Source organism: Polypterus senegalus, chromosome 3 (assembly GCF_016835505.1).
Source record: "Polypterus senegalus isolate Bchr_013 chromosome 3, ASM1683550v1, whole genome shotgun sequence".
NCBI lineage: Eukaryota > Metazoa > Chordata > Cladistia > Polypteriformes > Polypteridae > Polypterus > Polypterus senegalus.
This window is the reverse complement of record NC_053156.1, coordinates 92564408-92589406: the sequence shown is the minus strand read 5'-3', so window position 1 is coordinate 92589406 and position 24999 is coordinate 92564408. Positions and strand designations below refer to the sequence as shown.

Below are 24999 nucleotides of genomic sequence, written 5' to 3'. Positions count from 1 at the left end.
CTCCATGTCACCCAGGTGAATTGGCTCTTCAAGTTACCTGAGTGAGATGTTTGTAAAGCATTCCAGAGGGTTAATCCTCACAAAGCTGCAGGGTCAGGCGGATTACAACCACAGGTGTTGAATATCTGTGCCTTAGAGTTGTGTGAATTTTGCATGAAAATCTTGAACTCATCCTTAAAGCAGGCAACCATCCTACAAGTTTTCAAAAAGACTACCATTGAGCCTTTGCCCAGAAGGCATAGAGTTACATGTCTGATTGATTACCACCCAGCTGCATTTACCTCAGTAACCATTAAATGTTTAGAAAAAAATGTGCTGTCATACATCAACAGCATTATTCCTGCCTCTCTGGACCCTCTGCAGTTTGTTTACCACCTAAACAGATCTGTGGATGATGCTGAATCAAAGACGCTCCACACTGCTCTTTATCACCTGATAGTCAAAACACATGCATTAGGATGCTGCTTATTGACTACAGCTTAGCTTTTAATAATATTATCCCTTCCAAACTGGTTGCAAAACTCAGAGAAATGTGCCTGCCCAATTCCATCTGTAACTGGATATTGGACTTTTTAACAGGTAGAGTTCGGGCATTTAGAATTGTCAACAAAACAACGTGAATACTGATGGTGAACACTGGAGCTCCATGATGCTACTGTCTGACCCCAAAGATGTACTTACTTTTTACTTATGACAGTACAGCCAGATTCAACACTAATTACATATTTAAATTTAAGATGACACTGCAATCATTGGTCTCATTAAGCCCAATGATGTGTTTGCATGCCATCAGGAGATTAACAATCTGGCTGACTTGTGTCACATTGACAATCTCACCTTGAACATAAACAAAACTAAAAAAAAAAATCAGAAGTGGTCTCCCCTAGACTTTCTTGTATACTCAGATATGGGGATGAATATTTGAGGAGTAAACCCCAAGACAATGATTATATTTTTAAATTAAGTACATTAAAGAACCTGCAATATCAAATCAAATTAATCATATATTGAACAATTATTATAAATGTAAAGTTGAATAAATCGGACTCTGCAGCTGCATGAATAAAGGTAAAGTAACACTTCTAGCTAACAGAAATAGCCCAAAAGTTGATAGAAATTTACATTTTGTACCTAATACTTGCAAAATTTGATTGACCTGTGAAAGCGTTCTCAAGTTATTGTGTTTACATACACATACACATACAGACGGATATAATTCCAAAAATGGTATTTTCGGACTCAGGGAGGTATTAAATGTTGAGATTCATCTAAATCTCGAAATTGAATTTTTGGAGGATTCCAATACTTTCCCTATTCTTCTACCATGAGAAACCAATTATCTGGACTTACGGAGGGAACAATTGAACCACTCACCAGTCGGCATTGATGGGTCAGTGGTGGAGAGAGTGGACAGTTTCAAATCAATCTGTTTCCACATTTCAGAGAAACAAAACTGGTCATAAAACATCACTGCTATTATTAAAAAAGCACATCAGCGCCTTCACTTCCTCAGATGTTTGAGGAATTGTGGTGTGCAGAAACAAATACTGGTGAACGTTTACTGTAGCACTTTTGAGAGTGTACTGACAGGATGGATTATAGTCTGGTGTGAGAACATCATAGCCCAGGTAAAGAGATCTCTACAAAAGGTGTTGAAGCAGGCACAGCATATCACTGGCTCTATTCTTCCCATAATAAGTGCCCATATATACCAAATGCTGTAGAAATAGGACTGATGCGATTCTGTGAAACCCTACTCTCCCCGGACCTTACCTAAGGTCAGGCCGTAGGTATGCAAATATGAAATCTAGTACTTGTTGGTTCAAGAACTGTTTTTACCCCTCTGCAGACCATCCTTTCAATAGTGTGAATCATAGTTAGAATAAGTAAACTGTACATTAACATACATTAAACGGCCAACAGAATGGTACCTAGTAATGTAAGTGATCTATTCTGTACTTGTGTCTTGCCATTGTTTTTGTCATATTGTATATTAGCTGTCCCCCATTGCTCCGCCCGTGTAGTAGTGAAGCAGGACAGACTTTAAAAATCAATATACAAACAGGTATCGCAGCCTAAGCGGAGGCAAGGTCCACTGCAAAACGTGGTAGAGTGATTTGTGGCTCCCCAATCCTGACGTCATGCTTCCTGCAGCCTCTGTCCCAGATTAGCGCAAATAAATCATTACGAATAGTGAACTATGATACATAGCGTGATGAGGGAAGTCACAGAATCAACCAGAATGTTCAAACAAATTATAGAAAAAGCCTGATCTAAATCCGTTACATAGTTTTCTTGTGAAAAGCAGACAGACAGACAGACGGACAGATGTTGGATTTTATATATATAGAGAGAGATGGGTGGCCTTCCTGTACTATATTTTGTGTACCCGATGAGAAAGGCAAAAAATAATCCTGAAATAATGGTGATTTATGTGAAATGAATGTGACGAAAAGTGCTCAAAAGTGTTAATTTTAATTTCATGTACACTTACACATCTGCAGTAGAAATGAGACTTTGTCACTTTTGATGTATTATTTATCAAGAGAAGCGTTTTGGTCATTAAATGTATTAGATGATTAAATGCTATCAACACATTATAAATTGTTATTAGATTCATTTATGCAAAACATAAGGCTTAACCATGAGAATCACAGCAGATTATTTTTTCAATTTTCTATCTTTTACTGCTGTAACTTTCTGTTCATTTGCTAGTTCATAGGCAATCCATTCAATTTCTCTTGAAACATAGTTGCTCTTAAAAAAACTAAAAGTGTCTAATGTGATTTAACAATTTAGAGTGCCCAATAAATATCATAGATTGTCTTGTCCAGTGCAATAGATGTGAGAGTGGGACAGGTTCACAGATGAATTTGACAAATTGTACTGTAATGGGTCAAATGAAAGGAAAATGCAGAATTTTTAACGTAGACAAATGTAAATACTTGGGTTCAAAAGTCCAAAGCAATGGAGAGTGTGGCAGTGAGGTGAAGAAGAGAGTGCAGGCAGGGTGGACTGGGTGGAGAAGAGTGGCAGGAATGATGTGCGAAGAGTACCTGCAAGAGTGAAGGGGAAGTTCTATAAAACGGTAATGAGACCAGCTATGTGGTATGGTTTGAAGATGGTGGCACTGATGAAAAGGCAGGAGGCAGAACTGGAAGTGGCAGAGCTGAAGATGCTACAATTTTCGTTTGGAGTAATGTGGTTAGACAGAATTAAGAAGGAGTATATTAGAGGGGCAGTAGTGTGAGAGGCCTGATTGAGATGGTCTGGGCATGTGCAGAGGAGAGATGGGGGGGTACATCAGAAAAAGAATATTGAGGATAAAACTGCCAGGCAAGAGGAAAAGTGGAAGGCCAAAGAGGAGGTTTATGGATCTGGTGAATGAGGACATGTAGGCAGTTGGTGTAGCAGAAAATGATGTACAAGACAGGGATAGATGGAAATGGATGATCTGCTGTGGTGATTCCTAAATGGGAGCAGCTGAAAGAAGAACAAGACCTTTTATATAATTGATCAGGTCTATTGACACATATCAGTGTATACCTTTTAAAATATTGGATCTTCAGAATACAAGGGACTGGTTTGAAAACAGCAAAAACTCCAGTTAACATGCCCTTCTAAGCACTTCATTTGGATTTCTAGTAAACTGAACTAACCTATTCCATGTGTTAATAATCATATGGTGCCTGTTCCTGTAGTATAAGACACAAGGCAGACATGACCACTTTAAATGGATTCAGCTTCACATCATGAAGCAATACAACAAAGTATTTTTGTATAGTGCTCTTCACTGACTACAGGCAACAGAGTGCTGTGGACAATACTCAGCTTAAAGACAAGTATAGATTATAATAATTGCTAAATACAGAATGAGTACACATCAATATACGGAAACTAGATGCAATTGGGTTGAATGACCCTGTTAGCATTGAAACTGCTGGTGAAGGATACTTTGAATTGTTCCTTTACCAGGGATCAGGGGAAAAAAAGCTACAGTGTACTCCTTTGGATTTCATTACAGATGGAAATTTTGAAATTGAATTTTAATGATGTTCAGAAAAACGAGCACCCGTGGAGTCCACCTCCCACCATGGTTCCCAGGAAGGCCACACCTGTTGCCCTACCTAAGAAATGGGCCTGCCTGCTTCTAATACCTAGAAGTGGGATTGCAGTTTCCACAGGGAGGCATTAGAAGGTAATTCATGGTTGATACTTCAGGACTATTTCAGATGTTAGTTGATTCTAACAATGAAAGTGAATCCAGCATGGAGAAAATACTGAGCCTTAAACATCCTTCCATCCATCCATTTTCCAAGCCCACTTATCCCAAGCAGGGCTTTGGGAAAGCTGGAGCCCATCCCAACAGGCATTGGGCACAAGGTAGGAACAATCCCTGAACAGGCCACCAGTCAGCAGTGTTATAAAAAGACTCTAACAGGACATCACTTACTCCTTTATTTAAACACAAAAGAAGGATGCATGCATAAAATATAAGTGTGATTTATGAGAATGTTATCTCTGGTTGAGGTATGCCAGTCACAATGATTACTTGATTGTGTGCTAAAAAATGGAAACTCAAGAAAACAAAAATCGGCCATGGCGAACAAATTGTTTCTGTCATCTACTATATGTTGTGGTGGACAGCCAGCAACTCAACTCAGCTCGGATGCCCAAAGACTGGAAAGATGGGGGAAGGCAGCTACTCTGGGACACTGCCTCCCCCAAGAAGCTAGATGCCGACTTCCCTGCAGCATAGCGGTGCTCCAGATTCCTGCAGGGCACCATGGGATCTAAAGTTCGGCTTCACAGCCCAGCTGGGGACTGTGGGTGGCGCCACTGTCTGCATCGCTCAGAAGTACTCCAAAGTCATGGAGACAGGAGCCCCAAAGTACTTCCAGGCTGAAGAAGAAGCAATTTTTCCAAGTCATGTGGACGGAAGGACAGAAGCACTTCCGGGTCAAGGACTATATAAAGGACTGCTGGAGACCCAGCAAGCGAGCCATGTGACAGAGCTTGCTGGGAGGTGTGGAGGAGAGATTAGTGATTATTAATGTGTTTATTGATTGTGTTTATGGTGGCTGTGGTGCTTGGATGCACTGTGGAAGAAGAAAACAGAATTAAAATACTTCTTCATGCTTTTACTCTGTGTCCTGAGTGTCTGTCTGTTGGGTTTAAAGGAGCAACAGCGACCACTAGCATCCACTTTGTATTTTTAACAAAAGACAAATAAAACAATAGGGTTTGAATTTTATTTTCAGGATTTTCCATACTTTAAAGACTTACTTAATAGCAGCAAATGGCAGATTTGCTTAAATCGATCATATCCATATGCTGTTGTGGCTGCAAATGTTAATATGCAAGAATTGTGTGCATGCAGTCTGCTATTACCATAAAGTAATACTCCCTAAATGACATACAAGGACAGAGAGCTATATTGTGAAACGTGAAAGAATGAACAGAAGAAAAAAAGATATAAAACATGTAGAAAGCATGAAAATCTAAGTCTTTAAAAGCTTTTCAGAGTTTTTCAAATTAAATAAATTAAACACCACAACTAAGAGAATGTGCCTTTTGCTAATTTAGTCGAGTTTTTATGCCAGTAACTTCATGATATTTTTGGTGTTACTTTGTTCTTTTTTGTACGTTCTGTGCTTTATCCTGATTTTTCTTTTCCAGCTCTTGTTGTTTTTGTTCTCTGACCTTGCTAACCAAGTACAATGCAGTGAAGAGCTGTACTGCAGAGTGTAATTATTTATTTATTTTTAAAGATGAGTAGTAATTAGTCAGGAGCTGGTTGAAGCTTTTGGATGTGAGGAGTCATGCATGCAGTCGGAAATGGTTATCACTATGCATAAATTTCCTTCTGTGTCCAAAACATTTAGGCTCATGTCCAGTCTTAGCAATATTGTGTGAATCAAGTACTGAAAAGGGTTTTGTGTTAGGAGAACATCATGAAGTGTTGCAATAATAAATATGTTAAAATATTTTCATACTGTACATAATAATTATCATCATCTCTTTCAGTAAAGTAAAACACATACATTCAAACGGTAATTTGAAACACCTGCAATGTAACTCACCACTAAACCCATCTGAGACCCAAGATCTGGCGCTTTAAACATTTAGGACCACAAAAACTTTACAGATAGCAAGCATAACATTAACATTCTCAGTACTGCTTAATCTAATTCAGGTTCATAATGCCTGAAAGCCTGTCCTATTGCACTGGGCCTAAGGCAAAAAAAAAGCCTTACGCTGGGAGTCAGTCCATCACAAGGCTCACTAAAGCACACTCAAATTTACATTTACATTTAAATTTATTTGCTTGGCAGACACTTTTATTCAAAGTGACTTACAAAAGAGGTAAACATAATCAAGTAACAGGCTAGTGTCTGTTTATTCAGCAAGTGTAGTGGGATAGGTCATAAAAGTTGATTGCCACAAGTGAAAAGATGTAATAACTGATAAAATTTACAAACATAGTTTTCAATCGATAAAGCAGTTAAACTTAATGTAACAACAATTCAACCAACAACATGAAAGATCACAGAGCAGAGTTTTTTTTCCAATCAATTAGACAGATATTCACAGAACAAGTGGGTTTTCAGTTGCTTCTTAAATACATTTAGTGAGTCGGCAGTTTGGATGGAGGTGGGCAGTTCATGCCACCAACTAGGAACTTTTCCTGAAAATGGTCTGGATTGCGACTTGATACTACCCAGAGGCAGCATCTCCAAATACTGTTCCCTGGCAGACCTGAGTGGGTAAGATGGAGCATAGCACCTCACCAGTGTCTCCATATACTCAGGTGCAGACCCACTGACTACTCTGTAGGCAAGCATCAGGAATATAAACTTAATGTGTGCAGCTACAGGGAGCCAATGTAGTGACCTGAAGAGAACAGCAACAACAACATTTATTTATATAGCACATTTTCATACAAACAGTAGCTCAAAGTGCGAGAAAAAAATAAAATCTGTAGGGATTCCAGACCATAGAATCCCCTCTGGGCATTCTACCTAACATAAATGAAACAGTCCTCTTTGGATTTAGAGTTCTCACAGAAGGACTTGATGATGACGATCACGTAGACTTCTGCCTTTTAATCCACCCATCATTGTTGGAGCATCATGAAGCTTTGAGTAGGTGGAGGTGGAGCAGGCCACCACCACAAAGAAACCGGAAAAAGAAACAGAAGAGAGAGTAGGGGTCAGTACGGATTTTAGGGCCACCATGAATAGTAGTTGATGAATAAAGAATTGAACATACAGAGTATCAGGATTAAGTTAAATTGAAGTTATAAAAAGGCCATGTTAAAGTAATATGTTTTCAGCAGTGTTTTAAATTGCTCTACTGTATTAGCCAGGCGAATTCTTATTGGCAGGCTATTCCAGATTTTAGGTGCATAGCGGCAGAAGGCCGCCTAAAGAGAAGAGTGACATGTGCTGGTCTTGGCTGGTTAAATAAGAGATTGGCCCCTGCATTTTGGACCATCTAAAGTGGCTTGATAGCACATGCGGGTACTCCTGCCAGAAGTGAGTTGCAGAAGTCCCGACATGACAAGACCAAGGCTTGGAATAGAAGTTGTTCTATACAGTATATTCCATCAATTAAGGTCTTGCAGCTGTTGTATAGCATGAACCTTCATGAACAAGAAACAGTACACATGTGGTCAGAAAAAGAGAGCTGCTCATCAATCATTACCCCAAGGTTGATCGGGCAGGTGTTAGCGACAGTTAGCCAAGCTGTACAGAGATGGGAAGTTGATGGGAAGTTGAACAGAATGGCTGTTGTGGAGCCAATCCCAACCAACACAGGACGCAAGGCAGGAAACAAACCCCAGGCAGGGTGCCAGCCCACCGCAGGGTGCACACACACACACACCCACACACCAAGCACACACTTGGGACAATTTAGGATCGCCAATGCACCTAACCTGCATGTCTTTGGACCGTGGGAGGAAACCCACGCAGACACGGGGAGAACATGCAAACTCCACACAGGGAGGACTTGGGAAGCGAACCCACTGTGCCACCGTGCCACCCCCACCTTAAACACTTGAGGATAAATATTATCTGGTCCTGTTCATTTGTTGGAATTCAGCCTATTTAATCTAAGCAGTATTTCTTCCTTTACAGTTTTCAATTCGCTCAGTACCATCTTATTAGTCCTTGTTATTTTTGGGAAGTTATTGACTTTTTCACACACATAAAGTTCAATAAAATGAAAATTCAAAGCATTTGCTGTTTCATTGTCTGCATATTCTGGCACACCTTTACTCCAAATACTCGTCACCTCCTCCTTGACCGTTCTTTTACTACTAAAACATTGAAAGAATCTCTTTGGATCATCTTTCATCTTTTCTGCAATATAGGCTTTTAGCCTTCCTACAGTCGGCACAGGAGTTATTAGTCTTTTATTTATTTGTTTTTGGATAAACTTGTCCTGTATTACATTAAACCCGCCACATATCTCCCCTCAACTCTATTTATTCTTAAAAGGTTATCCTAATTTATTTTATTTACCTGCTGAATATTTGCCCTTCTAAAATTGAATTTAAGTATTTTAGTGTTTGAATAAACAATCTGCCAAAGCACTGTGAAATGTGTTATTATGTTATAGTCATTAGATCCCCTAAATCCAATTCTGATTATCACAGAATTCTGTCTAGACAGCCCCCCCATCCTGCATTGGAGCTTTAACATACTGTGTTAAAAAATTGATTAAATGCAAAAAATTCCTGTTTGTGAGACTAACTCAGTTAATGTGAGGGAAATTAAAGTCCCCTGTGACTTTAATAATTGTTATCAATTTGAAGTTTGAACACTGAGTGGCGATGCATTAAAGAATATGTCAGTTTAGTGTGTTTGAAAATGGGAATACTACACTATTTATATGGCTGCCTATGGCATATAAATATGCACTGGCATTTTAGTAAACCTACTGGAAATCTAAAATGGACATCAAAAGGGTGGATCATGAACAGTCAAGGCTGCACTCCACTAAATAGAAGACTTATGCAATGCTGTATGTCAGGGCTATTTAAGCCATAACTCAGGAAGTCCCTGAAAGGCATATTTCTTAATGTCACTTGCACACATTTTTATTCTGAATTTTAAAAGAGGACTTTTCTTTCTTGTATTATCTACAATACAAGAGTACCCCCTCTAAAGCTTTAAAACAAAGCTTGGGGGGAAAACAAATTTCCTCCTAACTCACCGCCTAGGTATCATGTCAGATGAAAGTGTTATCTATTTCTCCCATCATCACCACCTCAAGGCATTAAGTATGTACAGCACTATGAGCTTGTCATAGTAAGTGTGCTCAATAAAAATAATGCATCTATCTATTGCTTGCTTCTTTCAGCAGCACTGGGCACAGGGCAGGAATCAGAACTGGCCAGGGCACCAGATCATCACTGGGCACACACAGACACCCAGAGAGTTGACATTTGGGTGAAACACCCAACAAAAAACAGGTAGAACGGACACACTCTACATAAAGTTTCATAAGCCCGGGATTTGGATTCAGGACTCCAGCAGTACTAACCCTGAGGTCATTGGTTTATCACACAATAAAAATGAACCATATGGATATTTATTATAGTATCTAAGAATAGTAATGCCATGCAAGCTGAATCAAACAGTAGACTTAAAACTCCCTGTCCTGTTTGTTGACTAGACTTGAACTTGAGAGGCAGCTTGCAGATAAAGGGTTCACTTTTCATTGAGGATATTTTAATAATTGAAGACTGCAACCATTCTAAAAATCTGACAAACTGTATTTAAGAAAAATAGTTTCAGCCCGGCTATTTGGTAGATTTATAGGAAAACTTCAGTTTCATTTATTCTGATTTAACACATGAAAACACATAAATACTGCACAGTTTAATGAAGAATTGTTCAAAAGAAAGGGAATATGAACAGAAATATTAAATAAAGCACTACAAAGGTACTGCGTGAAGTCTGCATATTCTCCCCATGTCTGTGTGGGTTTCCTCCGGGTACTCCGGTTTCCTCCCACGGTCCAAAGACATGCAGGTTAGGTGCATTGGCAATTCTAAATTGTCCCTAGTGTGTGCTTGGTGTGTGGGTGTGTGTGTGTGTGTGTGTGCTCCCTGCGGTGGGCTGGTGCCCTGCCCGGGGTTTGTTTCCTGCCTTGTGCCCTGTATTGGCTGTATTTATAGGGCTGAGGGCAGTCCCTTGACATTGATGGACAGATGGTCCCATAATCCTGAGGAACCATGCATAAAATAAAAGGAACATGGAAGAAGGACGGACATGAAATGAAATAATAAACAAAACTAATAAAAACACTGAATAATGCAAATAATAAACATAATTAACGTAAATAAAAGAATCAAACATAAATCACATAAAAAAGGAATCTGAACACAAACCAGGAAAGAAACCCTGTGAAATATAACCGTTTTTGCAGCATTTTTGCTGGTAGTCACAGCCTGTTAGGTGAGTCAGGAGAGAATCAAAAAGCTTCTAAACTACACGTGAAAAACATTTCATGCTATCATATTATACTTTTTTAGCAGCAGAACCCAGTAAGATCATAACCTTATGGTGCTGTATCATCTCAGGTTTTTTATGATCAATAGCAGCCCATTATGTATTTAAGACGTAAATATTCAACTATTGAAAAGGAATGTCTGGTGATATAGCTGTTGAAGCACTTCATGATTACATTTGGGTGTACAAATTTGTGTTGGTAACAGATCCTGCACCACTACAGTGACTTTATAGACAAAAAGACACAAATTCAAAATGCACTAGATGATGTTTTCAATTGCAGTCTTTTAATTCTGCTGTTCAACACCATCCCAATAAACAACATGTTTAACACAAATGTCTTTTCCTAATTTTCTGCTCTGATGTTAGAAAGTCAGTAGCCTACTTAGGATTATGTTTACACAAGGAAAAGTAACCAAAACAAATGTTGAATTTTTTTTCAACAAGAAAAGATGTTCTTACTTGTAACAGAAACATGTTGTGGACTATGGCTGGCCAGTCATCCCGGCCAATACCCCCAGGCCGCCAGGTGGAGCTCTCCCTGCAGCATGGAGGTGCCCTAAATGCCAGCAGGGAATTATGGACAATGGAGTTTTCATCTACAGACCTGCTGGATAAAACAGGGGCCCCTAGAGGACGCTGCAGGGAGGCCCAAAGACTGTTGTTACATGCCCTATAACCCGGAAGTACGTCTTAGTCACAGTGACAGGAGGAATGACGTACTTCCGAGATGAAAAGAAGACTTTTGATCTGACCTGGAAATGCTAAGAAATCACATGGACAGGGGTTCAGAAGCGCTTCCGGGTCACCGACTATAAAAGACTGTGGGAGATCCAAGACGAATGAGCTGAGCTGGGTGGAAGGGTGGCAACGCGTCTGGGAGTGGGGATTTGTTTTTGATTAGTAATTGTATTGATTTATGAGTATTGTGGAGAGGAGGGTGCTTTGTGCACTGTATATTAATAATAAAGTCAAATATTGGACTTTTACCTGGTCTGGTGTCTGGAGTCTAGTCTGAGGTTTCAAGGGAACGACAGCGCCCCCTATCTGTCACAATGTATATACCAAAATATCAACATAAATACAATAGGAAAGGCATGACAGGTGTCCACTGCTGTATAGATTCAGACTTAACACATATTATTTGTGTTGCAATTGGAACAGTAGAAGTGTGTTTTTTAAATAATATTTTTTCCATTGTTTGTACATAAAAGGGTAGAATGTCAGTGTCTGACCTGCATGATCAACGCACCCTAGACTACCATAGTGCAAGGTTTAGTGACTTCCACATTTCCTGAACAATGTCAATGTCCATGCCACAGACACTGACAGTTACTACCTAGTCAACATTGCTTATGGGGCTAACATCTTGCTTGTCCTTGCAATTATTTTACCTTTTTGTCATGCAACTACTGTCCCACCACGCTGAAGCTTCACGTGACCAAATTCACTGGGCATATCACAGCAGTTCAGTTGTACAGCTCCATATCATTCATCAGTTTCACTTCCCGTGTCAACTTCTGATAACCAATTCACATCATCATCATTATCGTTCCGTTTGAGCAATGATTCAGTTTCAGTTTATTCTAAAACTGCCTTTTACGCTTTTTGTTTCCATTGTGTTTTTCTTTGTAGTTTCTGCCCCATGCATAAATATTACGTTAGAATGGCAAAACGGATAAAAATATTCATGATTTTTTTTGCAGCATGATGTTAGTTTATTCACTAGACGGTACCAAAATACTTATCCAGGCTTAAAAATGTGAAACAGATCATTAAAACATCACATCAAGTCTGGCTCACAGTTAACCGTAATTGCACAGAATTCTGAGCGTGAGTCACTCTTGGTTAATGCCAAGGAAGTTAAACAAGTTTTTTTTATCAGTATGCTGCTGCTGGAGTATGTGAATTTCCCCTTGGGATTAATAAAGTATCTATCTATCTATCTATTGTGAAGCCAACCCGGACACAGACAGGCGGACATGTTGTTTCTTAACCACCACACGTTTATTTACAATATTATTTACAACTATAATGTCACTAAGACACAGTCCAATGGTCACTCAGACCCCAGTCACGTGCACAAACCCCAAAATAGACAATCCTGGCCACAATGCCTTTTCTTCAGGCCGCCTCCACAGCTCTCCTGAGCTTTGTCCTTCCGCCTCCCGACTCCAGCCTTGAATGATGGGAGACGGCCCCTTTTATACAGTCCCCGGATGAGCCCCAGGTGTTCCCGGCATTCCTCTTCTGGCCACGCCCCAGCGTGGCGGAAGTGCCAGCTGTCCTCCTGGCAGCTCTCTGGGCGCCGTCCTAATTCTTCCCCCCAGCACTTCCTGGTGTGGCGGAAGTGCTGGGGTAACAGGTCCCCAAGGCATTGGGGCGCCTCCTGGCGGTGACCACGGGCCCCTACAGGGTGGAGCTTCCATGCCCTGTACCCGTGGCCCCCAAAACAACCAGGAAGGTGACCCCCACGTGATCCAGGGTAGGCACAGACCCACATCCGGCCCCTCATGACGTCCCGGGCCGGGTCATGGCCCCTGGCATCCCTGACACTATCTATCTATCTATCTATCTATCTATCTATCTATCTATCTATCTATCTATCTATCTATCTATCTATCTATCTAAGTGAACAAAGCTGAGAGGGAGGGTGTGATATATCAGGCTGCACTCTTGCTTTAAACAGACGGTTCAATTATAGGGAAAACACAATTTTACTCAGAAAGGAGTCTGAGAAATGCTGGAGCAACTGTGGTTACGTACAAGTCTCATATTTCACTGTAATGAAAACCTTCATAAGTCATGTGGTTTAATGGTTAAGGCTTTAACTTCAAACCCTGAGGTTGTGGGTTCAAATCCCACTACTGACACTGTGCAACCCTGAGCAAGTCACTTGACCTTCCTGTGCTCCAATTGGAAAACCAAAAAGTAATATAACCAGTTAGGTCACCTTGGATAAAGGAGTCAGCAAAATAAGTAAATTTAAATTAAATGAATTGTCTAGTATAACAGCTAATCCCCAGGCTAGGGTTCTTGGGTCTTGCAGACTGCTCACAGAGGTTATGGCCTCAGCTTTCTTCATCTCGACAGTTCTGAAGCAATATTTTTTTAATTCTTTTAATTCCAGAAAGATATAAATGAAAGCAAAAATCTTGTCAACCTTATAATGTTTGATATTTGCTTTTGAAATACATCCATATTGTTTCTGTAAGTTCAAGAATAAAGTGTTTTTAAAATCACACCTCTACGTTTTATGTGTGTGGCAATAACTCCACTAATGACACTGAGAATGCCTCCTTTTCAGTATTGTATAAAAAGCACCAAAGTACATTTTGGAGACACAACAATGGCCTCACAACACACTGGAAATGATGTCAATCATATTTTCATTGCTAAACACTTTATTGAAAAAGTTTGAAAAATGCTGAAAAACACTTGAAAAATGACCAAGAAATGAAAAGCCCTTGCAAAATGTCAATAGAAATCTTGAAAAATGCCAAGCAAATGCTCGAAATGTACAATGCTCAGGTGTTAATGGGCCCTTAGGGAAGAGGTGATTGGGGTTATACAAAGACAACTTGACATTTTCGGGTACCAGAAAATTTTTTAAAGGGTTTTTACAGAGAAGGTGCCTTCTACAAGATAAGTTAAATGATCTTCCTAGCAAAAGTGTAAAATGCAAGCAAGGGAAACAAAAGGCTATCTAGCCATGACGTGTGATGTTATGTACAAGAGTAAATGAACATTTACTCAGTGTTAACCTTACACTAAAACAACTTCACAACACCATTATTTGCAGATAACAATGATCCATTATTTCCCTGTCAGTATAGCTTACTAGGGTGACCAGATTTTAAGATATGAGTCCAGATAAATAACTATAGAATATTTAAAATGCCCGGGTTTTAACAGACTGGCCATGTAATAAAACATTGCTTCACCAAAACAAACATCCTCACAATATATTTAGAACTGTGCATATGAAAGTCCAAGGAGAAACCCACCATTCCCTACCATATGTAATATACATATGTCATTATCAAAAGTGCTGATGGAGGAGGCTGATTAACAACTTGTGTTAAATTTCAACAGCATTGTGATGGGGACTGAGAACCCTACAAAACCAGACTAGTGTCATTTATTTGTTTCCATATCAATCACAGTGTGGAATCCTATGTGTTCACTTGTGAAAGTGTATTTTTTTTCCTTTTCCTGTGCCCTGAGCCCTCTCTGGTTATGATGAGATAAAGCAGGCATTAAACAAATGACGATGGGCTATGTTTATGGGCATACAGACTACACAAATGTTCATATCACCCCATAAATTACCATCAGAGTGACATATTCACCAGATTGATAGTTCATAATGTTTAGGCTCTGTAATAAAGTTTCCCTTTCACCTATGTTATTCTGTAACATTTGTCAAAACCGAATAACTTTGCAAATCCCTTTTCATAAAAATTATGACAGCCAGACATGAAGGAATGATTTTTTTAGCGTGTTTATGTGTATGTGAGTTTGTTTGTGTGTGTGTAAATGAAAGTGATCCATGTGATGGACTAGTGTCGTCTCCAGACCTGTTTTTTAGCCTTTTGCCCTGTCCTGGTGAGATAGCCTTTGGCCCCCAAAACAGACTTCATGAGGATTGCCTGAGGTTCCAATATCCTCTAGTGGGCTCTGTGCTAGAGGAACTGTGGAATTCGATTGGCATTTGCCATAGAATGCCAGAATTGGCAGGTCCACCACTGGCGCCCTGTGCTTTTCACAGATGAGAGCAGGTTCACCCTGAGCACATGTGACAGACGTGAAAGGGTCTGGAGAAGCCCTGGAGAACGTTATGCTGCCTGTAACATCACTCAGCATGACCAGTTTGGTGGTGGGTCAGTGATGGTCTGGGGAGGCATATCCATGGAGGGATACACAGACATCTACAGGGTAGACAATGGCACCTTGACTGCCACTAGGTATCGGGATGAAATCCTTGGACCCATTGTCGGACCCTATGCTGGTGCTGTGGCTCCTGGGTTCCTCCTGGTGCACAACAATGCCTGGCCTCATGTGGTGAGAGTATGCAGGCAGTCCCTGGAGGTTGAAGGAATTGATACCATTGACTTATCCCCACACTCGCCTGACCTAAATCCAATAGAACACCTCTGGGTCGTTATGTTTCAGTCCATCCAACGCCACGCAGGTTGCACCTCCAACTGTCCTGGAGCTCCGTGATGCCCTGGTCCAGATCTGGGAGGAAATCCCCCAGGACACTATCCGTCGTCTCATTAGGAGCATACCCTGACGTTTTCAGGAATGCATACAAGCATGTGGGGGGGCATACAAACTACTGAGTACGATTTTGAGTTGCTGCAATGAAATTTGCAATGAAACATATCCTCCACATGTTCCCCTTCGTTTTTGCTGTAGCGACATGTGTCTCGTCATGCAGGAATCTGCTGCCATGGATGTTCAGCTGACCTGAGAGACATGGCAATGCACAATCCTCAAAATGCACCTAAATTTTACGCCATGCATACATTTTCTAACTTGTTTTTCATTTGCTTTGCTATAGTGATTTAGCTGTAGTAGGAGTAGTAGTAATATATTTAACACATATACAATGAAAGTTTTTCTAGCATGTTTGACCAACATGGAATATGTCACAACTATCTTGTACCATGATAAGCAAGAATGTATTAAAATACCAAACTCCAAGGTTCAAGGTTGCTTTATTTAGTCATGTTTACACAAGAAAACATGAAATTTGCCTTCTCAGTTGCATCAAATAACAGACAGAATGAAATAAAACAGAACAAATAGAGAGACAAGAGAGGTTCAGGTAAGGCATTTTGATAGTGCATATTTACCCAGAAATGGTTACATGATACATATCAAACCTTAATCATTATCTCCGATATTCCTTATTAAAAAGTCATATGGCACTGGGAAGAAAGGAATTACTGGAGTGATTTGTGTGGGTTTTCAAAGCGACTATCCTTCCTGACTTACTGAAGTTCAGTTCTACATGTAATGGATGTCTGTCGTCAGTTGAGATCATTTCTAGTTTCTTTAGCATTTTCCTCTGACATACTAGCCAGATCATCTACATCAGTCCCAATAACTTTAGCTGCATGCTTAGTAATCTGCTGGAACTTTTTTAAATTTTGGTTTGTTAGACCACTAAACCAGGCAATGGAACTGAAAATGATAACAGACTGGATCATACTGCGATAAAAGGACAACATGAGGTCCATGTTTACTTTAAATAGTTTGAGTTTATGAAGGAGAAATAAATGCTGATTGAATTTAGGGAATATTTTTTTGTATTTGCATTCCAGTTAAGATTGTTATCTAAGTTAATTCCTAAGTATCTATCTATCTATCTATCTATCTATCTATCTATCTATCTATCTATCTATCTAATTCACTATTTCTACCTCCTCCCCCAAAACAACAATGCGTGAACATACAGATTTCTGTCTCTTAAAATTAAATATAATTTCTTTGATCTTTTTTGCATTCAGAGTGATATAGTTTTTGTTACACCAGTTTACCATACATTCCACTTGATTTAGATAAAGGCATTTATCATCCATCATAACTCCATTTTATTTAACAGAAAATAGAAATCAGCTTACCTGATGTACCCCTGTCTCTGCTTGTTTAATTAAGATCAAGTCCCTACAACCTTGAGGTAAAAACCCTGAGAAAAAATCTACTATATTTATTCAGTACCAACAAATTAAAAACTTGATTATTACACAAGCAAAACTCAAACCAGCCTATGATATAAGCTTGCATAAACACAGGAAAACCTTTAATAGGTAACATAGGCATTCTATTAAGGTACTTACACCAAGATAAGCTGAAGTGTGTGATCTTGAATCAAAATAGGCATGTCTTCCTGAACTCGTCCCACTTCAGGTCTAGATGTTAATCAAAGGGACACATCCATAACTCATTAATTCATATAGCATTATAAATTCATTTTTAGTTATTGGTGGGTATTTGATCTTTGCCATACAGATTTTAGCCTCTGAACTGAAAGGTTAAAGAAATTGCCAATACATAAATGCTCCATGATGGCATTAAGTCAGCGTTTTTCAACCTTTAAGTATTTGCGACCCGAGTGTTCATAAGTTTTAATCGCGCCCCCCCCCAACATTTTTCTGAAATGTAGATGGATATTTTATTATACCTACTTAACTTTTATCGACATTTATCTAACTCTATATTTATTGTTCTAGTATCAGAATGTAGTTTAAGTTAATTTGTTTTGGTTTCAACAGATTTTTTTTTATATTTTTGATTCTTGTTTTCTTTTTTTCACGTCTTCGGGCCCCCCTTTTTGTTACTTCGCGCCCCACAGGTTGAGAACCACTGCATTAAGTATCAAGGGCTTGAACAATCCTTCTTAAAGAGGAAGAGGCTATCCTGTTTGTTATGTCCATAACTTAATATGCTTCCCCATTGCTTTTAATTTTATGTAATGTTGTTATGAGATATACTTCCATGAAACTATATTGCTGTTAAATCTGTCTACAGTAGGCAATCAAGAGCTCTGTTCATCCTCTGTAGGAAAACTCATTCTAACAGAAAACTGTAAATTCAGATATTGGAATTAGTCTTTGTCTGGCTTATCCCTCTTCTGCTGCATACAGTATCGCTACGTCTGCCTGTGGTCTACATTATTGCTGGAGGGGTGATAATGGCAGGGTATCCTGGGAGTATTATGCTGAATTCAGCAGGATTAATTTCACGCATGAGTAATGTCAATAATCGTAGTGTAGTGCCTTATAAAAGACTCTTCAGTGAACCACTTTGAATCAGCTGCTGTTTAATGTAGCTTAAGCGTTATCATATGGTGGACATATGCATCTCTGAATATTCTGCAACTGCTTTATCGCTGACTGTAACATGAAATACAGAAATGTACTGTATATGAGGGAAACAGTATAGTATGTGTATGGCTGTAAAGAGATCTTAACCAAAACTGCAGTAATTAACTGTATAGAGTCTGCAATTTGAATGGACCACAAGTGTATTGAATTAGCTACACACTACAGGAAATTTTTACCTGTTATATTATTTAAAGCAAGGCTTAGGCAGTCCATTTTGAACTCATAGCTGCTGCAATTTCTCATTGAATCTCATCTTTTAAGCAGAAGTAAATAGTGCATTAATGTGCTATGGCACAGTCAAGAAACACAAGTTTTATGGTGAGAACTTAAGTTGTTGCTGACAGTAGGACAATTTGGAAAAAAGAATTCTATCCCAGCTTTTGGATTATGATGCATCTCTTATAAAAGAATACACTCTGCCAGAAAAGACATTTTAGTAGTCACGTTACATTTGTAGTGACGTTATATTTGCTTAATTTGATTAGCTTACATTTTATTTTCACAAACCCAGCATTTCTCCCAAACACCATTTGGAAGTTCGTGTTTGCAGAATGGTGTGACATGACAAGTAGTAACTTAGAAAATTACTATAGCATGTGAAGACAGCATTTGAGACACATTTGAAACAACTACTTGAGTAGAATTGCATTAGGTTTTCAAAAAGCAGAGAAACTATGCAAGTGAGATAACTTGCTGAGCCATCGCCTGTCTTTAGAAGTTTAGTTACTGGACATTCATTCTTGAAGCTATAGTAACTTTTTGTATTTGTCTTAGATCTTATTGGAGCCTGGTGTTATACAAGATGTTCTGGCTGCAGGTAGTCATCTTCAGCTTCTGGAGCTCCTTGGCCTGTGTTCACACTACCTTGTCCAGGTCAGTATTAACTTTAATATTTAATATGACTATATATGATATGGTGTGATTAGCTGTGAAATTATGAAATACGTATTAACTGATTATAATTCTCTTGAACAAATATCATAGGCAACTAACAGAAACATATTAAAAAGCAGAGCATGGTGGACGACTGTGTGTGCTTGCCACTATGCAGAACTTTGATTCCTTCTAGGGTGCCTCCCATGTGCTGTTCACCTTCATATCCTAAGTTCATGTGGGTTTCCTCCCACAGACATTCACAGACAATGGCTGAAGTAATCAATGATGGGCCGATACTTCATCAAGGGTCAGTTCATTCTTTAAAGCAGTTATAGCTGTGATAGACACTCCACAGAGCTGATCGAAAAAGAAAAGATGTGGAAAATTGATTATTGTGTAGTTGCATTTGTTATTATAGCATTTCTAAACTTTTCTTCCATTAAGCTTTATGCTAAAATATATTGTTTGCCTTAAGCTCTTCTTGTTTCTTTAGGCTTTAGCAAGTGATTTGTTTTTTTTTTACTGTATTTTTGGTAGTGACTGTTATTATTCAGATAAACTGAACCATTAACATTATTGGCCTGCTGGTCTGCACACAGTGTATTATTAAGTTATTTGAAAATAGTCACAGGTGGTCTGCTTGTGTGTTTTTAATACCTGCAGGATGTCCCTGAAATTTTTAATTGAAGATTTGTGGTTTTGTCCGTAATCCCTTATTACGGTTCTTGTCGCTTTGTCCAAGATTAGTTCATGCCTTATCTGTGATGCTACTGTGAAAGGTTCGAACTACTGGCATTGGTATATGGTGGGGGGGTGTGTGTGTTCTTGGGCATTAGCCCCTATGTGAGTGTAAACTACAGTTCACTGGGACTACAATTGATGTTTATTTTTAATAACTTTCAGTAATGCTATTTGCCCCCATAATTCTTTTACGGGTGTTCCCAGCCCATTCTTTATCCCATACTAGTTTTCATTCTTTCATGGTTACAAAACATTCTAAGAACTAGGCATGCAAAACAAATTGTTGAGTCAACATTCACAGTGGCAGTAAAGTTACTTAATCAACAATTTAGCAAATGTACACATGCCGTAACATTCAGGTTTGTTCAGAGATTTAATTATCTTTTTTTTGCGATCTAATGTTAGTGTGATGATGCGGGTCCTCTCCACGTTCCCATCCGTCTTTATGGGAGCCCTTGAACCCAACACTATCGGTAATGTCACCGAGATGAGCAGACAAGTGAGGACAAATCTCACATGAAGCCAGGGGATATTTCCAAAAAAAAAGTGCATAAGTGCTTTTATTAAACAATAAAACAGTGTCCAACCAAAAAGTGCAGTGCATCAGTTTCAATAAATAAATCCCAAAAACACAAGTGTCCAGTGGGGATAAAAACCAACAATAAATACATCCATTAAAATCAGAGGTTAAAAATGCAGCAGTTAAAATGCAGTCTCACTGTTCCCGATCCTAGCACACCTTCTTTCTCCCCGGCTCACCCATAACTCCCGCAGCCGGCGGAGAATCAACAGCAACGTGCTCCTCCAGCCGCCTCCATCTTGGCTTCCATAAGAACATCACTGCCACACCAACGAGGTCGGCTCTCCTCCCTTCATCCTTCGCGCACCAGTAGTCGCTCCTCGGATCCCTCAGGAGGACACCTACCTTGCTCACCAACAACATTCAGTGGGGCAAACTAGCCCCTAGAGCACAACCGACAAACGCTCCTTCGCAGGGCCCCAGCTCGCTCTGTCTCCTCTTTCTAGGTGACCAGATCATCCTTCTCGGACTGCTCTTTCCTCTCAATTAACCCCTTTTTTTTTCTTCACCTCCAACTATCTCCCCCATCCTTCCATTTCTATCGCTCATATCTCTTCCCCTTTTCTCTGGTGTCGACCCGTATATATATATATATATATATATATATATATATATATATATATATATATATATATATATATATATATATATATATATATATATATATATATATACACATAACCCCATGCGTCTCTGTGGGTGCAGCGCCTTAATTACACGCCGCAGGAAGCCAATGAGGTAATCGAGAGCGACCGCACCCACACGTGCAGGTGAGACTCGCCCCAACCACTTCATTAACTCCCCGCGGCCGTGCAATCACACCCACGGGGAACGACACGGCTATACGGATTTAAAACCTGGCCCTTTTTTTTGAAGCCGCGGACCCACTATACCACAGTTAGAGCAACAGAGAAGAGGAATTTCCATCTGCACTAAGACCAGTTCAGCCCTATTATTCAGGAATAATAGATAATGATGACCCAAGGAAGTTAGAGATAGAAGTACAACCCACACAACACACCCCAAGACCAAGAAATGAAGGGGGTGGGCGGGTGGTCGATGATAACACAAGCCATCTACAATTAGACCAGCAACTCCATGGAATCCCATTTAGCAATCTTGATGTCAGAACTGTTTTGGTTTCTTGCATTTTGCACTTTTTGGGGTTACAGCATATAATTTAACTTACCTGGTATTACTTTAAGCAGCTGGAGAAGTACATTTGTGCTGTAGACGTTTGTGCAAGCCACTATGTAATAATGTGATACTTCTCATGCTTGTGACTCTGCTGGTGTTTCAGTAACTTGCATTGCTGATATGTTTTGCAATCAGGAGCAGCTAGAAACAAGTAAAAGAGAAAAATACGCAAAATATATGAGTTGAAATAACATTACTCAAGGTAAATTGGAAACAGTAAATGAATCAGTTTTCACAGAATGTTTCTCTGTTTTACGATAGATGAAAATTTTTTAATTCTCAACACCCAGCCATATCTACAATAATCCATAAACTACCTCACACTCTGACAGACATCACATAAGTACAAAAATCTAAAGTTATACCTGCACACATTTTCATGCAGAAAATTGTAAGGAATGCACAATGGACAACAGTTACCAGCTCATCAATCATAAAAAAAAATTACATCCCTGCTAATGATAGTTATTTGCCACAAGAAATAATAGAACACAGAAGGCTTTGAAATGTCGTTGGAAACTGGAATTCCAGAAGCAAACCAACAATGTCCTGTTGAGAGAAAGTTAACTAAAGATAAATGTTGGAATCAAACCCATTAAACACTTTGAGCTAACTGAATCTGTAATAGTGATTAAGGAAAAAATAAATTGCACTCATGTAGACTCTACAATTCTTCTCCTATGCAGTGAATTTTTCCCAGGTCACTTTAAATCTCCAAATTATTCTACACTTTGGAATTTGAGGCTTGAAAAAAAATCTACATACATATTCAATTGTTGTTTTTTCAGATAATATAAGTGATCACCATTGTGTGTATAACAGCTGACTGAAATCTTAAAATAAACACCTTATTTATTTTGAAAAGGAATTTTATAAGAGTTGTAGAGCAAGGGATTTTGAAGACTTAAACACAAGTGATTTTGTTTAAATGAACAATTTTCCTTCTAATGTTGAGCAACACACCCCCTTCAGGATGTATATGGTTAAAGAGTGAGTTGATTGCATTATTCCTTGAAAATATTCAAAATAGTATCTTGGTTGTCCAAGATTCTGAATATAAACCAAAAAAAAACTTCTTGTGGTGATAGTAGTGTGTTTTGGGTTTTTTTAGGGATTTTAAAACATAGTGTTATCATGAACCTGGCTCTTCAACACTCAAAATAAAGGCTTCACTCCTGGTGAGGCCTCAAGACGTCTTTGGTTTCAAAATGGAACCCAGCGCGTTTAACTCAGGCATCAGGTTGGCTAAGAAACAAAGAGGGAGGATTTCTAACCTTTACAGATCATAAGCAAGAATCTTTTTTTAAAAAATAAATTCAGAAATGAGGAAGGGAAACTGTCAAAACCCCTTGTCCAAAACAACACTTCTTTTATTTTGAAAAATTACATCTTCAAAAACAAAAGAAAAGAACAGAAAAAACAAGGTATCTCAAAGGAGAAACAAATAATAATAATAATATTAATGATATTTTAATGAGAAAGTACCAGAAGATGCTGCATGATGTAGCCAAATTTGTAATAAGTTTATTAAATGCAAGTCAGAAAGATCTTTCACAAAAGCCAAAAAAGCCCAGAACTGAAAGTCAGAAAAAACAAAGCTTAAGCCTTTTGCAAGAAACGAAAGGCAAAATTCATATGCACAGCGATTTCTTTTGTCTCAACTGTAAACTCTGATGATGTAGGAAGTAATTGCAGCAACGTTCAAACTGACGTATTGATGATGTCATGGGCTTCAAACTCCGACCCTTGCAACGCTATAGCAACTTGAGACAGAACTGAGACTAGAAAATCAACAGTAAATGACTAAAAAAATGTATAGTCAATACATATCAAGTACATTTTTAAGAAAAATTGTGATATTTAGAATCTGCATATCATAAACCTCAATAACAGTAAAGAAACTGTCCAGAAAAACCTGAAAGGTTGAGAAAAAATATTAAAGCAAATGATGATAATAGTACATGTGTCTTGTCTTGTGTTAATATTGCTGTGAATACCAGCTATGGAATCCATTTGAGTAGCAAGCATTAGCAAACATTTCTACAAACAAAGAGGTGTGTACCTGTTTGTACAATTAATCATTAATACATGTGATAAAACAGTATAAACAAAAACATTATATAAATACCTACTAATATTGTCAGAATTTTTCATTTTAACATGTATAATACATTACACTTCTATTTGCATGGCTTTGTGGTTTCTTTTAATTTGTATATACTATATTGTTTTCCCCCATGTTATATGTTTTGCTTTTCCACATTTTCATTTTATCTTTATTATATTTATATATTTATAAGAAATTATACCTTTGCCTTTACTAAGCCTCCAGATCCTTCCTCTCTCTTTGAGGTAAAGGTGCCTGATTTGGATAACAGAGCTTCGGCAGGTTTCTCATAATGGTCTGCTAATACACACAGGTCTCATCTCTGTGCATATTTTTTTCTAATAATCTTTCTCGCACAGAGAGAAATTATAATGTGGGAATTTCATAATTATGTGCTTTTACGTTAGAATGGTAACAGTGAATCCATTAGCTGAATGGCACTATTTCTCCTTTCATATTTTTTTTTACTTATAAACCACAGAATGTCTAAATCATTAGCAGTTGTGATGAGCTTATTTTTTGTCATTGCTTTAGGCCAGGGTCATAGTGTGCTGAGGCTGATGCACTGACTCAGTGGTTTGACCCTAGCTCTACACAAGAGACTTCTGAGCTATTAATACTCTTTTCCTAACTATGGTGCCCTAAAAAATTCCCCGCACCATTCCACTACCCACACCATTTTTAACTTTTTGTATGATGTTCTTACTGTGAAATGCTCGCCTCATCTGCCCATAGGATATTTTCCCCAAATTTTGGGAATCATCTAAGGTCTTGCTGACAAATGAAATATGAGCATTTATGTTTTTCTTGGTTCGTAATTGTTTCTGCCTTGTTACTTCCTAATGAAACCCCTTTCTAATTGTCAAATCATAACCCTGCAGTTCTTAGGTGTTGTTTTTTTGTATCCTTTGTTATGGACTTCCTAGATAATAATTTCATATTAAAAGTTTGTAGTAATTTTGGCAGGATAGCCATTCATAGAAAGACTCCTTACTGTTGAATTTGTTTTCTATTTTGCTGTTATTGTAGTTCACTGGAATCCCAAAGTCTGTGAGGTGGCTTTGTGCGCCTTTCCAGACT

At 38.7% G+C, this 24999-nt stretch overlaps 1 protein-coding gene across 1 annotated transcript in view; it reads left to right on the top strand.

The window, feature by feature from the left end:
* klhl32 (kelch-like family member 32) overlaps nt 1-24999 on the top strand; it is a 380777-nt gene that overhangs the window by 167787 nt on the left and 187991 nt on the right. The window contains exon 5 of the mRNA XM_039747603.1: nt 19193-19291. Within this exon, the coding sequence (XP_039603537.1) occupies nt 19193-19291 (99 nt within the window). The remainder of the gene's footprint in view (nt 1-19192; nt 19292-24999) is intronic.